This window comes from Clinocottus analis, unplaced genomic scaffold (genome assembly GCF_023055335.1).
Source record: "Clinocottus analis isolate CAN_PGR_092001 unplaced genomic scaffold, fCliAna1.0.p SCAF_10, whole genome shotgun sequence".
In the NCBI taxonomy this organism is placed as follows: domain Eukaryota; kingdom Metazoa; phylum Chordata; class Actinopteri; order Perciformes; family Cottidae; genus Clinocottus; species Clinocottus analis.
This window is the reverse complement of record NW_027175821.1, coordinates 15,458,669-15,474,801: the sequence shown is the minus strand read 5'-3', so window position 1 is coordinate 15,474,801 and position 16,133 is coordinate 15,458,669. Positions and strand designations below refer to the sequence as shown.

General features: G+C 39.7%; 1 protein-coding gene across 2 annotated transcripts in view; it reads left to right on the top strand.

The window, feature by feature from the left end:
- atp8a1 (ATPase phospholipid transporting 8A1) overlaps positions 1-16,133 on the top strand; it is a 97,887-nt gene that overhangs the window by 5,580 nt on the left and 76,174 nt on the right. For both annotated transcript variants that reach the window (XM_068592539.1, XM_068592547.1), the window contains exons 2-3: positions 9,846-9,960; positions 16,008-16,107. In XM_068592539.1, the coding sequence (XP_068448640.1) occupies positions 9,846-9,960; positions 16,008-16,107 (215 nt within the window). The remainder of the gene's footprint in view (positions 1-9,845; positions 9,961-16,007; positions 16,108-16,133) is intronic.

The following is a 16,133-nucleotide window of genomic DNA, read 5'->3' as shown; positions in this document are numbered from 1 at the left end:
CTTGCAGTGGTTACAGACGTTAGTGATCTGGGACTAATGTAAAGCTAAAGTCTACGCAGCAGATTCAATGGAAAGTAGTTGCTCAATAGGAAGTAGTAACGTAATCTCCATTCATATGCTGTGCATGCTACTTCTTTCCATATCACCTACTCGGTAAGCTGATACTTTTTGACATTTACGGGTCATTTTCTTTCGATGATTGTGCAAAAAAACAAACCAATAAAGTTTTCATCTCTTTCATGAATGCATGCGATCCTGCAGTTAAAGCAGTAATTTAATTGATCCTGTTAATAGATACTGTATGAATAAATGAATGCTGTTGTATGATGATGGCTGGTTTAATGATGGACCAGATTGGTGTCAAGTTTGTTATTTCATCTATAGATCTGAAAAAAGGTATATTTGTGTTACTTCTTCTGTTCTGAATGATGACGTAGCACTTTTTTCTTGTCAAGCTAACACATTACTAACATGCAACATCAGGTCATTGAGAATCATTGAAATACTGAAATGGATTAATCGTCATTGTTCGGCCATTTTAAATGTTACAGGTATTTTAACAGAAGACATTTTCGAAAATAGTACAATGGTCAGCATCTAGTTTTTGCCCTCCATTTCAGATCTGAGTCTGGAACTTAAACATTGATTACCTTAGTTTTGTTGGACTTTCCTACCAAGTACAGCTGAAAATTACACCCTTATGCAAAATGGGCCTGTCGTCAAAAGTAATAAAGTCCATTCAATTTAGATATGTTTGAAAGAAGAAACAAATTGTTAAGGAATGTTTAAACTTAGGTAACTTTTAGGTAACTAGAAACATAATTGGGCAGTTTGAGTAAATCGCCTATTACATCAATCAACTTCAGGAGAGTCTTGGTAAACCTGTTGAACAGGAAACGACATTCCTGTTATCTCAACCAATCCATCTGGCTTTGTAGCAGAGGCCTGTTGTTACCTGTTAGTTGTACACTTCTAAGCCGTATAAAGCAGATGATGACAATGTTATTACACAGTATATGATAATCCTCTAAATGCTCAAAACTTGTCTTTCGAAACGTTCAGCTCTGTACAAATCCACTAACTCCTGACTATATCATGGACTTTAGAGTGAGTTCACCATTGTGTAGTGCTGTTCAAATGGATTGTAATAACTATTATTCTTACCACTACTAAAAGTTGTCTCCAACAATGGTTACCAACCCTGACACGTTAAACCATCATGCATTGAGCTAAAGGAGTAATGGCAGACGGACGAGAGGGGAGCAGCGTGATTGGTCTACCAGCCGACGTTGCTCTGGCACGTTTGAACTGTGCGACAGCAATGATATAATTAACGACGCAGAGGAAGTGACCTGAGTAGTGTCCGAAAGTAGTTTTTAATTTAGTAGATCAGCTAAATATATAGTCCTCTACATCAACTCCCTGGATAGTGACGGGAGTAGTGAATGAGTGAATGGTTTCGGACACAGTGTGGGTTTTAAAGTCTTGCAGTAGTTACAGAACATTTGCACCCTGTGAATACAGGAAGAAGGGCCATTCAAAACAGATTTTAGCCCTCCATCTTAGTCAGAACACTTGATTGCAACAAAGATTTTTTTGTTAGATCTCATGTTTGGAACAAAAGAAAATCACAACTGTCCATAGTGCAAGGTGACATCTTCAAATTACTTGTGGCCTCCAAAACACAGTCCAGACATGGAGGTACATGTACTGTATAAAACAGAGAAAGGTTTGCAGATGCAATAGCATAACCATCGCTTTGTTGGTCCGCCCAACACTCAGGTCCAGACTTTAGTATCTCAACAACTATTAGAGCCATTGCCATTAAATGTTATACTGATATCCACAGTCCTCAAAGGACGAATGTCTCTGACTTTGATGACACTGTTTCTTTTGGTTTAGCTTTTAAAGAAATATCTAAACAATTATTTTATAGATTCCTTTTAAATTTGCTGCAGAAATTCATCATTCCCAGGATGATTTAGAAATACTTTGGTGATCCTTTAAACATTTAGCTCAAGTGGCTTCACCAAGCTATGAGCATAGCTGGAGACTCTGAAGTCTTGCTTCTTGATAAATAACCCAATAATGATTTATTTATTTAACACATTTGTTGTTCATTAATTTTCAGTCAGTTGATTTATAGATTAATTTATATTTATTCTTGGCTCGACCAACATTTGTGGGGGAAACTCAAGAAAGGTCAAAACATTATTCTAGCATATATTTGAATCGAGACAAGTCACAGTAGCTTGAGGTTGGGCACAACACTGACACAACACGGTGACTAGTATTTACAAGGTTTATTTCCTGTTTCAGATCTTTGACTTGCACGCCATAAGCCCTTCTCTTGTACCATTCATAAAGTCACACACAGTGGAAAGGTTTCTGGCCCCATGCTAAACTAATCCAGGCCATCCCTGTGATGTCACAGCAAACCTCAGCTGCCTATGTTGTCCCTAGACTGTCAGTCCCACTGTAGCCCGCCTGAGCCTACGAGGAGCCAGACGGTGCCGGACAGGGAGGGGGATTAATTCTGCAGCTGCCCTGCTGTTGTTGTTGTGAGTGATGGTTACAGCATTGGGATCTGATAAGCAATTTATGGATGTTACTGTTGCCTAATTTGAGGCAGTATCTTTATGCCCCTCGAGCTCTTTCCCCCCCAGATTCACGAATGGTCTCATCTCTGGGCCTTTGATTCCCATGAATAGACTGTGACTGCTTTGTCTACTGAAATTTGTATCTGGCATAAATGAATCATGAACACATCTTTCTTTGGTGGTGATGAGCAGATATGAATGGCACATTAGGCTCAGTGAGTTGAAAAATCCCAAAGCCCAGGGATTTGGAACTAATTTGACCCTAATAACAATGGTAGATAGCCTCAGGTTAAGGTGAACAATCTGCAGACTGACAATGCCGAACTCCATATTCCACCTCACCTTTCTGTCTTACTTCTTTTTATTACTTGTTACACGGTGGTCTGTGGGTGTAAAACATTTCCACAGGAGCAAATTAACTTGTCTTTCTTCTGGATTGTCTGTCTGATGCAGTTTTTCTTCACGAAGCCTCTTGACTGTGGCTTGGCTGCCATTCATTTGTTCTTGTTAGATCAATGTCAGTAGCTCCAAGCCACTCTGGTATTATTGAATGAATCGTGTGGAAGCTTAGTTGTGGCCAGGTCACGTGCCTCCTCATCTCCACTTTATTGACCAGCCTACAACTCTCCCAGGCTCATTAGTGCTTGTTTGGTATCTCAACATTTAGATTGTACTTTGCCTAGACCTATTTCTGGAAGAACAAAAAGCCTTTTTACGATTTTGATTTGCTTTTAGATGGATGTTATAGCCCCTGTGATTCACTCATGGGCCTCTGAAGTATCTCAAGGCTTAGTCATGGAGCCAACTGACTCATCACTGTGTAATCATAGACATAGTAGGTGACCAAGGAAGTTGTAAAATGCTGCCAGCATGTGACATGATATCTCTTAAGATTAGTTTTAATTTATTTGAGGTCAAACATAGATAGCCAGAATAAGATATGGTTGCTAAAAATATCTGGACTTAACTACTATTTGTAGTTGATCCTCTTATTTTGAGAACAAGGATTAGTGTTGTTATTGTGATAATAGGGTGGCAATATACTCATACTTTGAGGAAGTTAGTATTTGTTAGTGCTGTGCGATGTGCTGTGCTTGGTCAATATTGTTCCTGTTATTACTGCCATTAGATGCATTTAATCTTGCTTGTGTTGACAGTCAAGGGGGCAATAATATCACGTGCCCATCACTTTTGACTGACCTGAGCAAAAAAAGGATGGTTTTGTTACACTATATTCATATTAGAATATAATTGATTCGTATTGAGACAATACAGTTAAGTTTTCAGCAGCTATTAAGAGACTGAGCTGTTGACCATGCACAGATATACTCAAATTATTATTGTACAAGACATAAAGTTCTAGTCTGATTGAAATCTCAGGTATCACAGAGTTTTTTTTCTCCATGGTTGCATAGTATCTCTGTAACCTGCAACAAGCGAGAAATAAAAAGACAGACCGGGGAAGACCATCACGCCTTGGCCAATGCCAATCATGCCGGGCCTAGTTTTTCCCATTGGGCTCTAAAATACGTGCCCCCTTGTGACTATTGTTCCACCCGTCTGTCTGTTGGCTGACACAAGCAATAATCCTGACATCTGGCCTGCATCCAAACTCATTACGACACTTGATGGCATTGATCCTTCCACTAGAGGCTTCCCCTCCAGAGCTGCGTGCTTCTGCTCTCTACTTCTACTGAGCTTTATTTGGCTCCTTGTTACTCTTTTCTCTCTCTTCTCTTTCCATGCCTCTTACATTGTTTTCATACAGCCAGCTACTGTGGGTAATACGCCCAAGAGATGAAAGGTGTTGTTATGAAGCCTAATATAACACAGATTAAGAATCATGTTTGCAGTAAGTATCCGCCCAATATCTCATTCTGGCTCTCTTTATTGATGTCAGGGTAGTTGAGCCATGACACGCCCGCAGTTAATGAAATTAGTGCTGAGAAAATGCACAGTGTCCACCAGGGAATATTAAGAGCAGTTCCCACCGGGACATCTATGATAGAGGCTGAGTACATTAGCCACACACTGTGGTACAAACTCGGAAATGAGCTGGATATTGAAGCGGTAGATCCTATAATGCTTGTTAAAGGGAAGTTGCTGATGGCTATTTTCATTACGGAGACTCCTTCCCCTCTCACCCTCTCGGTCTGTGGTTTTGACCTGTCAGAGTTGGCCTTGTGTGCATTTTTACATCCAACTGTGCTGATATGAGTTGTTACTGTAAAGTGATTCATCAAACTGAAATAGTGGACAAAGACTACCAGACCTGTGTTTCTCCGGCAACTTCGCAAGCCCAGCTAACCCCTTTATGGCTCAAGCTGTACAGCACTACACAATGGTGATCTTCTAATGCAATTAAAGGGTTTTATATGTCACCTTTTAGTTAGATCTGGTGTGCGTAGCAGCTGTAAAAGAAACCTGGAGATTCTGGAGAGCTTTTGGAGGGTTGACAGGCAAAGCTCCTACTGGTCAAAAGACTTCTAAGTAAATATGCTCCCAACTAGTTGTAGTCAGACTTGAACACTACTTCAACATTAAATTATATGTGTTTTATAAGTCATACTCAACAGAAAGAAGTGATGGAAAACAAGTCTAGTATGGGATAAATATGTGCACTGTTACACTTTTGTTCTATTCCTTTCTATTTTATGCCCCAATTATTCATTCAAATGGCCTTTTTAAAATTAAATAGTACAGCATTGTTAACAGTGCTATATACTAGTATCATGGTGTACATCTGTATTTAGAAAAGTTGAAGGACAGACAGGAGCATTCTGGCTGCGCTGTCACACACCTGCAGTATGTTGATTGTTAATAATCATAGGACATTATTTAGTCCTTCTATTATGGAAACTAACATGCTTCTGTTCATTTAACATATTCTGATCTTAATTATTTATGGATCATTGAAACTGATGATGATAATGTTTTACCGTACATCGTGAAACAGCGATATTAAACATAATCCAGCAATTTGTGTCGAGCGCAGTTTTTATTTAAACTTTGTGTAGAACCCCTTGTGTCAAAGCTGCTCAAAGGAGAGAGACAAAGTAAGTTAAGCGGTAGCAGTACCAGCTGCAACTGGTGCATTGCAGCACCTGGCCTACCACAGCACACAGGCTCCTGCTGCGAGGGCTCATTCAGAGCACAGAGACCCAACATCAATCACAGCTGCTCAGCCAGCTCCTCTGGCCTGCTATTTCACACAGGCCTTATGGTGCAGTCGCCAGCTATGCCAGCCCCCTGTTTTCATCTGTCATTTTAGACACTAATTCCTTGATCACCGAAGCTTCTAAAGATTTAGTTTTTCAGCTTTCTTTGTTTGCCGGCCTTGTCTCTTGATGTGCAAGCTGCAATCGCACTTTAACATATAATTTTTTATCATTCGTGTAGCCCATCACTTAAACACTGGCCATATATTACTGCTGCAAATCGAGAATCTCACAAAAAACACTGAGTAAGAAGCGTATGCCTTCATTAGACAGTGTACCGTAGAGAGGCGTTAGTTAGACAATGAGAGAGACGGGGAGTGGCATGCAACACAGCTCCTCAGCCGGACACAAACCTGCAATGTTATGATTCATGGCGGTTTTCTGTGACATTGATGCTATATTTGTGGTGACATTACAGATGGTCTCATAACTCACGATGTTATTCTCTGTTGCTGCAACGATGACACGATATTGCTTGCATATGTTTTGCTGTACCAAATTATTAGTGTCTTATATGCAAAGAAGTAGTTTTGTTATTTTTGCCAGAAACATGTAGCGCTGCCCTCGCCAAGTCCAGACTCAGTGAGGTAGATTGCCTCTGAGTAATGTCCTTTCCCTCACTTTTACTCAGTGCTGTTACTCATTCCCAACCCCCTGTCTTCCAGTGTCAGCAGGTGAGCTCTTGGGGGCAAATCCAGTTTTAATTTCCGGTTAAAGAGGCTAGGCCTACAGACAAGAAAGAGTAGGGAAGTTACATCCTCTCAAAGAGGACTTCCTGCAAACGTAGTAATGTCATTACCCAAAAAGCAGAGCTGTAATTCACTACGAGGAATCACGAGTTGACCACATCATATTATGGACAAGCATTGCTCCTTAATAGGTCCTTTAAACAGTGATAATCACAGGCATCATGGCAGAAAGTGTCCCTCCTTAAGCAGTATGCACCACTCTTTAATCTACTGCCTAAATCCACACACTCTTTTGCCACCACACTAATCCAATAAGCCACCTACGCTGATCTGACTTCTTACATAACAGGACTGGGTAACCTACCCATGTTTCCCCCAGTGACCAAATGACGACAGGGGACCAGTTATTTTTAGCCCTGAAGGCGCATGCTAAAGAGAGAAACTATCAGTAGATGATGGGAGGGAGTGGGGGAAGGAAGTTTTGTCAGTCACTCTTCCGGTAATCCTTTTTGTGAAGCCAAGTGGATCATCAAAATAACAAGACCTGTAATTGTAAGATACAGACTTTTGTGTAACATGACAGAGAAAGGACCAAGAGTTAGGTAAGAATGGCACAGGGGAAACCAGGGCAGAGAAAGTTTCAAGTTTGACTTTGAAGTCTGTGTCAGCCTTTTGTTTCCTCTTGACGTGACTTGAAAGAAAAAAAAAAAATACTGTCGGCTGTCAAGTTGCAACTGTGGCATTTCCAGCATGAGGCTCTGGTTACAGGACCACATGACTCTGCGTTTTGTTGTTGTTGATGTTTCAAGCAGCCAGCTTGCCTCACTTGTGTCCTCCTCCTTCCATGCCTCAGAATGGCCTTTCTTTCCATTTTTAAACCCCAGGGTTTGTCTGTAGTTAAGGAAGGTATGCTATTCCTGCCCTTACTTCAGAACGGCTAACGCTGCTACAACTGCATGCTAGGGAAGGCCATGCAGCAGCCACCGGATCACATGCATGCAACTTGAGCGTAGCGCTCGACTGGCAGTGCTGAGGCCATTAATCCAGACATATAAATTAAAACACAAGGGTAGGGAAATGTGAACCTCAGACATCCTTATTCGATTACCATTTCTCAGCCCGTTTCTATCTGACCAATGGCCCAAAACCCAAACACATTCAGCCTTATTAAGTTATATTAATATATAATCTTATTTTATATAAGAAATCAAAGCACTAAATTATTCCATTTGAGTAGCTGGGACGTGAAAAAATATAGCATTTTTTTCTTGCTTGAAAAGCGACTCACTAATTAATCCTTTTCATTTCTGATAATGCCAAACTGACAAAATAACTTCCTGAACAGTAAGTCCAAAGACTGAGTCTCTACTTGAAAATAGTAATAATTAACAAGGTGCTTGTTGTATTTACCTGGACAATATTTGATTTGCTGACACTTTTTATATGCATTGTTTTTATGAAGGTTTTCTAAACACAAAATGTGAATTTTATACCAAGATATCATTTCACTGCCTTAAGTGTCTTCTTCCATATCAACTGGAATGTCTGTCATTACATTGCTATTGCTTTATGTATATCTGAAATGGTATTTAGTAAGTTTTGGTATATTTTTAAGGGATAATCAAAAGAGGACAACTTACCATGTCATAAAAAGGAAGTTCTGCACTTGAATACATTAATTAAACTGGATGTACTGGTTGGAACATCATTGTATATTTGTGAGCCACTCTCTGTCCAATAGAGAGATTCTTTTGTGTGTTTTCTACTTGCTGTCCTGCACTGCAGTAAGCAGCTTCAAGCTAGAGGCTTGAGAAATTCCCGCAAAATCCCCAGACATCCTTTTTTCATGACGCAGCACTCGTCTCCTGCATGGAAAGCAAGCAAGTATGTTAGCTGTCCAGTGATGCTGTGTTAGACCTTGCCTACTGAGGCAAAGTAAGTTGTGTCTGTACTTGGCAATTCGATTGCCAATCCAAAAGTACAAAACATTAGTGAGTGGTTTAAAAAAACACCATACATAAGCATTTCTGTGACTCACGGACAGCCCTCATTTGATGTGTTGATATAACCTACTTTGCTCCATCCCACTTTGTTGAACCGAGTGGGAGCAGAGCAGTGCTCACTCTTTCAAAGATGTGGAGATAAAGAGAGTTAACCACCCAAGGAGAGGGTTTGTTGATTTTCTTTCAGCAGGGAATAGCAGACTCTAGCATTTGAACATTTGATTTGTTCTTTTCATTTAATGATCAAGAAGGCAGAACATTTGATTAAGGAATGAATGCATTCTGTAACCTGTACTTTTATGCGTTTAGTTTGAATTTTTAGTGGCACTGGGTATCTGTGTCAATGTTAACATTGTGTCAATATGAAAATACATATTAAAAAGTACAGTTAGATTAAAGCATTGCTTTTACAATACCTGCATATTGCAGCTATGACCCCACAATACTGTCGTTGATCCTCACGGATATCTGCTGTTGCCGACGGGATGTCAATCTCGACACAAATTTCTCAACTCTAATAGTTTTCAGAAGCAGTTGCTAAAATGACTGGACATTTCCTGAATGCTTTGGGCATGCCACAGTTGTTTTCTTCAAAGGCATTTGGCTTTGACCAGGGTTTTTACATGCACATTGAAATTGAGGAAGACGCTAGTCTCCTAAAACATATAACATTTAGGAATATCACAAATGTTGTAGTACATGGATGCTACTTTGCATTGATAAGGCTCTTTAACATAAAGCAGGTCTTTCACTGTGTTATTATATTACAGGGTTTTTCTCCAAGTTGTCATTTTTCTAAGTAGGTGGTAATGACAGATGTATTGTCAGTGACATGTCATTTGGAAATCCCACTGCCATATTATAGACACATTTTCACTCCATAAAGATAACAATTTGAGCATAACGCTGCTATTATATTTATATTATTGCTTCTGATCTGTCCATCATACAGATAATTACAAATGTCTCCTTAATGTATTGTGTAGGCTGCAGTAATTGTAGGCTACTGACTTATACGTTCTTGTTTTCTCATGTGCATCATATCCACAAGAAATAGAGGTGTTGTAGTGTAGTTTAATACTCTTTTTAAAAGCATTACAATGAGACATTTTACAAGGCCAACATCCATCACAGCACCAATAACGTATCAAAGGCCTCTTAAGCTCCAAGGTCAACTGCAGTCTCTATAGCTTTCACTCTGAGTTGAAATCATTGACTTCAAAGACTTCCTTTGGGGACTTTTCGATACTCACCAACTTAAACGCACAAGTTTTCATCTTACTTTTGTTTGCGCTTAAGAAAGATTTTGTTTCTTTTTTCTCTCTCACGCTGCAGGATATGAAAAGACGGAGGACACGACAGAAAAGACGTCCTTAGCTGACCAAGAAGATGCACGACTGATATACCTCAACCAGCCGCAGTTCGCCAAGTTTTGCAACAATCGAGTCAGGTAAGGAGACCTTGTATTCAATATGATGAGATATCTTCATGCATTGTATGAACCGATGCACATTTTGTGTAAGAGCAATAATATGTGGTTATAATCAAAAAGGTGACGTCTATCACTTATCATCCAGTATGAATATATAAGGTGGATAGATGCTTTGCAACATGTGACTTAAAATGAAATTGTATCCCAGCTGCATTATAAATTCACACTCAAAGTTGTATACTCTCAAGGATTTTGCTGTTCGTGCTATTTTTGACTTGGTACCCAGAGGCCATCAGCACTTAAGTTTTCATGGTGACCTGCAGCATAACTTGTCACTTTGCCTGTAACCCCACATTAACCTTTAGAGTCACAAGTAAAACAGTTGAATTAAAGCATGCCCAGACTGTGTGGCTGCTACTTAAATGTCAGCCTGGGGAGAATGTCCTGATAGCAAGTGGTCTTGACAATTCAGAATCCATTTTAGGGGCTTGTTTGAGCATATGCTGTACAAATTTGTCACAAAGAGAAAAGATGTATGATACTTTGTGAACTCTTCTCTGGTTTGATTGCAAAGCAGCCGGTAAATAGCAGACTGATCAAGAATACATTTACCTTAAGATCTTTGTATTCAACCTTCTTAAGATGACAGTAGAATACAGGACCCATCTTTTAAACAGTGGACAGAGCAGTGGTTTTCATATGAGGAGCCACAACGGAAGTGCAAGAGAAATCGCTGATCTACAGGTACCATGAAAGCAACACCAGGTATATGCAATTTGATTAGTACCTCTAAGATTTGTATCACCGGTGGCGCCTTAGTCCAGATAAACCACACTGGCCGTTTTCATCCTGTTGTTCCTGTGGAGGAGTGCAGTGCTTCTGGCATTAAAGGTCAGGCTTGTTGGTTCAGGCCGTCCTCTGTCAAGGAGTATTACCGTTAGCATTCCTGCTGCATGAGCAACTTGAGATATGTATGTGCTTACACACAGACAGCTATACAATAAGAGCAGTAATACATGAAAATGCTACTTATTTTATGCCATTTGTTAGGCCATCTTCATGTATTGACATGAGACAAAACATACGCAAGCACCTAAGAAAATGTTGGGATCTTACTCCAGGTTTTCTTTAAATTACTGAACTGTAAAAAAAAATGGATGCCGATTGTACTTATTTTAGAGGTTAGGCTTCTTTTGTAGTTAGTTATGTTATTACAGTGTCACCTGTCATTGTTTTAGTTAATTATTTGGTTTGATATTAATTATTAATGGACCCAGGTCAATGAGCGTTTGTAATCAAGACTTTATTTTAGCCTGTTTGGTATGTAGCATCACCGGCCACATGCCAAGAGGTAATTCATGCTTCCCACAGATGGTTGATGGTTGAATGATATTGCGTCAGAGAAGTTTAAGTAATATGACCTTTTCTGTGAAAGAGCACTTCTGCATATTTTTAAAATTAAAGGTTTATTAGATTTTTGTGACCTTACCGGGGGCAGTCATTAATTCAGCAGGCGACCTGCATCGCTGAAAAATAAAGGATAATATCACATCCTTGCCCTTTCGGCTGAAATTCATGCTGTTAACACACAAACACAGTGGTCAACATAAAGCAGGTTAAGGGATGAATCATTATTATAGACTTTCCAAATATTTGGCTGATCTAAAGTATGACTATAGCTGTCGGCCTCCCAGTTTAATCATATTGACAATCACTTGGCTTTGATGTGAATGACATGCAATCCAATACTGATACTGTACATTAAATAGCAGTTTTAGTAATGAACAAAAGTGATGCACGAATACAGCTCAGTTATTAGCGATAGAAATGTCAACAGTCTTTTCTCTGAGCACAAAAGGGAACTGGATGACAGCTTGCATGTTAATGCCTATTCAAGCCGCATTTGTTTCAGACCCACCACTTTTGGAGCTGACTGTAATGCATCCAAGTTGTGTCTTGTCAAATGCTTTCTAAACTTGAAGTACTGCTGCAGTATTAGAATAGTAAAATACATAGACGCATATTTGTTGACATCTTTGTCCCTGTGTTTCCTGAATTCGAAATGCGTCCACAAATTCACCTCAAGCTCCGGAGGCCCATCAGACTTTAAACCATTTTACAGATCCCATTTATTAAAGAGGATTGGTTGCTGTCTCAAAGTGACCTGTGGAGACACTTACAGTGGCAGCATCTGTGAAAAAATGTGAATCTAATCCTACAAGCAGCACTCACAGGTTTCTTGCTTTCACTTGCTCTCCCTCTGCAGCGTCAATACCTGCAGAAAATGTCACCGCTCACCTTCACACAGATCCTGCCTCATAACAGAAAGGGAGCCTGTTCTCTCTTGTATGCATGAGGATTGTTGTGGATTGTTTGTTCAGCTGAACGAGCTACACAGGTCTGGTTCCAACATGGAGGTGATCACTTGATGAGACCTTGACAAATAATCCTATGTCAAACAGGAGTGACTGTGCAAACCATTTATCCATGACATGATAAAGTTGCACGTCTTGTGGGGACAATTGTGATAGACGGACATGGACACACAACACGCACATTGACTACACATGACATTGACCTGACACATTGTATAGTTGTGATTAATATAAATCTAATGTGCCTCAATCACCTAACCACATGACCTACGCATTTCAGCGTGTGGTATATTCACTGACGAGCTGGCTTTTTATTTTATTCTGTCCAGATCTGAGCTTTTCTTTTCAACGGTATACCATAATTAGATATTAAACCGTGCACATGACAACATCACTTTTAACTGGTGAAATTGCAGTATTCATTGTATGCAATGTTACAAACTCAATTAGCAGCACATCTTGAAAGATACTAAACAAGAGCTCATTCATTCATACAGGATTCTGGCCCGACCTGTTGACTTGACTTCATTTATTGGATGTGGACGTCAAATGACCGTATGCAGGTTCTAATAATAATAAATTGAATTCTGATTCATAAACGGCTTCTGCAAATGAAGCATCTGAATTGTTTGTATAGGTTCCTTGGCTAGCTGACGGCCTTGGCTGATTTGAATATCTCTTCTGTGGTTGAATATATGCTGGTAAATCCATCTGCAGAGATTTTTCCTCCCATAGCAGTGTACTGTAAAACAAGTGTGCTACAAGCCATTCGTTTGATCCAAACACTATTTAATCTATTTTTCTGGACATGGAATTTCAATCTAGGAAATATTTGATCATGAAATAAAATGCGTGGTGAAACTGATCTTATCAACGGTTAAATCTTGAATCACGTTTTCTGTTTAATGTTTGTTCACCTAAAACAAACACACAATTTTAGCTTTTCCAAATTCAAATATTATGATTGGCTGTGAAGTTGACTAAATTGAACAATTGGGATGAATAATCAAGGTCTCAATTATTTAATCGTGAATCATAAATCAAAAATCATAACCAATATCCCAAATTACGAAATGTCAAACTAAGTTTTTCTTCAGATCCAACTGTATGACAGCAGTGAAAACACTTCAACTTAAACTACATTACATTTCTTTTTTAACCCTATACATTTGAGCTGAATGAAAGAATAAATAATCTGTTTGATATAAGCTTCAACTTTATTTACTGTGATAATCTTCATCTGGTGAAAAGATGGCTCATATTTGTTTCTATTCGTGGCCCCTGGCAGCCCGGTTAGAGTCCCCATGGCCCCGGGGTCATTTCAACATTATCTTCTGTCATTATCAATCATGGAAGTTTTGCAAGTCATGACGCAGAACATCCTCATCACCAGTTTGTTCTTCTCCAAGTTATTTTGTGTGTGTCAGTGTTAACATGTGACATCAATGCCTTTAGTGTTTTGTTACATTTTGAGGAGTGTCATTTCAATTGCATTAAAATAAACCGGTAAATGTTTAAATATTATGGAAAAGATCAGTGTTTCACCGTTTATTAAATGTTTAAGGTGTTAATAAAGAGTGTTTAAAATAGGAACAAAAAAAGTTTACTTGACTTAACATGCACAGATCTAGTTTTAACTAATAAGATAAACCAAAATAGGTGTTCCTGTAATGTCAAACTTTTCTACTGTGGTGGAAATGGTGATGGATGACATGTCAAGTTTGATCGGTGCTGCATGGCCTATAATCTGAATCAGTGAGTGGCATGGAGGAGCCGATTCTCTCCTGTTGTCTGGATCCTCTGTCACTGCCAGGAAGTAAAATGTAAGATCTATAATTGTCCATTAAACAGATTGTTAAATGAGCTCTTTATCTTGCCCGGCTTCAGTGGAGGAAGTAATACATTTTACAGGAGTAACTTGAGAATAAGGCCCATCGTGCTTTATAGTACTACCCCGTGAGATCAGAAGAATGAAGTGAAGAAAATAAGGCAATAAGCAGAAAGATGATCCCAGAGACGAGATGACGGATGCATTTAGAGCAAGCATCGACGAAGCCAGGGCCTTTAGGATGAAACTGCAGCTTCGCCAGAAACTATTTGTGACCAAATGTGGAACTTGGATGTTTTTGTAAATTACCTAAACTAGTATCTATTGTGTTTCTTGTGTTACAGGGAACTATCTAGCTAGCTATCTTTAAACTCATATGTCCTTTAGAAACACCCAAATATGTTATCATTTAAAAAAGACAAACACAGGATATAAACCTAATGATTACTCGACATCCCCCTACATGTTTTACTACTACTAACACTAGTAGTAGTAGTAGTAGTAGTAGTAGTAGTAGTAGTAGTAGTAGTAGTAGTTTTAAAAAATTTTTTTTACTTTGTTTCAATTTACTCCTCAATTCAAGTTGTAACATCAAGAAAAAGTGGCTCAAATTGGACTGTGAAAATTCGGGCACCAAAATGTATGAGGAAAAATTCAAGTGTGACCTTTTTTACCTATTTAAGGACAAGCAATCAGGCCTGAATGGAATCGCTCATACCTCTTCTATAGTGTCATATAATTTCAAAGTGAAAGGGAAGATGACAGAATATGACCTGTCTTTGCGTCATATTATTCTATGTCAGCACTGATGTACATTAGAATATATGTAAATTGGCTCCATAAATCGCTCTGAAGCTTTACAGGTGACCCAGAGATCCTTTCACAGAAACTAAAATCCTTAGACCAGAATATAAAGACTAGACTTTGTTGAATGAAACAAAGTTGAATCTTTCTTGACTATTTTTCTGACAAGGCTCTTAATCAGCCTCCTCTGTGCGGCTGGCATTACATTGTACTGCTGTCAGAACAATGCCTACCTCTTACTCACTCGCTTTCGCTCCGTCCCTCTCACTCACCGTGGACGGCTGCGCAGTACCTGGCGGTCAGCATGACAGTGAATGTTTTTTTATTGACTCGATTCAATGTTTGCTGTTTTCCCCACAACTTTGCATTGTGTTTTGTGAGCGTGCTACAAGTGAAACATGCTGCAAATATGATTCAGTCTAACAGGAGTGCAACAGTGATATCACTGACATTTACTGCCATATGCTTCACCCCCTTTAGACGAGTTGGAGGCTGCACTCTCTGGTATTTTGCCTGTGTGTTTGTGACGGCTTTTGTGTGTGCGTGAGCAAGCAGAGCAAAGCATTGCCAGTGGCATGGCATATATGTACTCCCAAAGTATCTGTTCTGTCTGGCCCTTTAACAATGCTGTAAATCAGACTGCTGGTGGGCTGACTCTCAGGTTGTTGAAGGCTCCACAAGCCTCAATACACCACCATCGCTGCCCCACCGCCCCTGCCCCACCCAACCCAGCCCGGCTGCAGCACAAGCAACATAACTCATGTCTGCCAGGAGCTCTGCCTCCCTTCTGCCAGCTCCCTTCTTACTCCTAATTATTCTTTATGATCGTTGAGTCCACAAGTCTCTGCTATTCTTCAGTCTCGCACACAAACACAGTCATGTACCTCTCTCTCTGTCTCTACAGCAGAAATGACTTATTGAATGGGTGGAGGACGATATTAATTATTGGAGATAGATTTTTTTAAATTTACATCTAACCATTTGTCTCTCTTATGTCTCCCTCTCTCTTGCTCCTTCCTCCAACCACGACCTTGTTCGCTGCCCGGTGCCGTCTTCAGCACAGCCAAATACAATGTCCTCACCTTCCTTCCCCGGTTCCTCTACTCGCAGTTCAGGAGGGCAGCCAATGCCTTCTTTCTCTTCATTGCACTGTTGCAGGTAAGTTGTGGTGTTGCTGTGCTTCT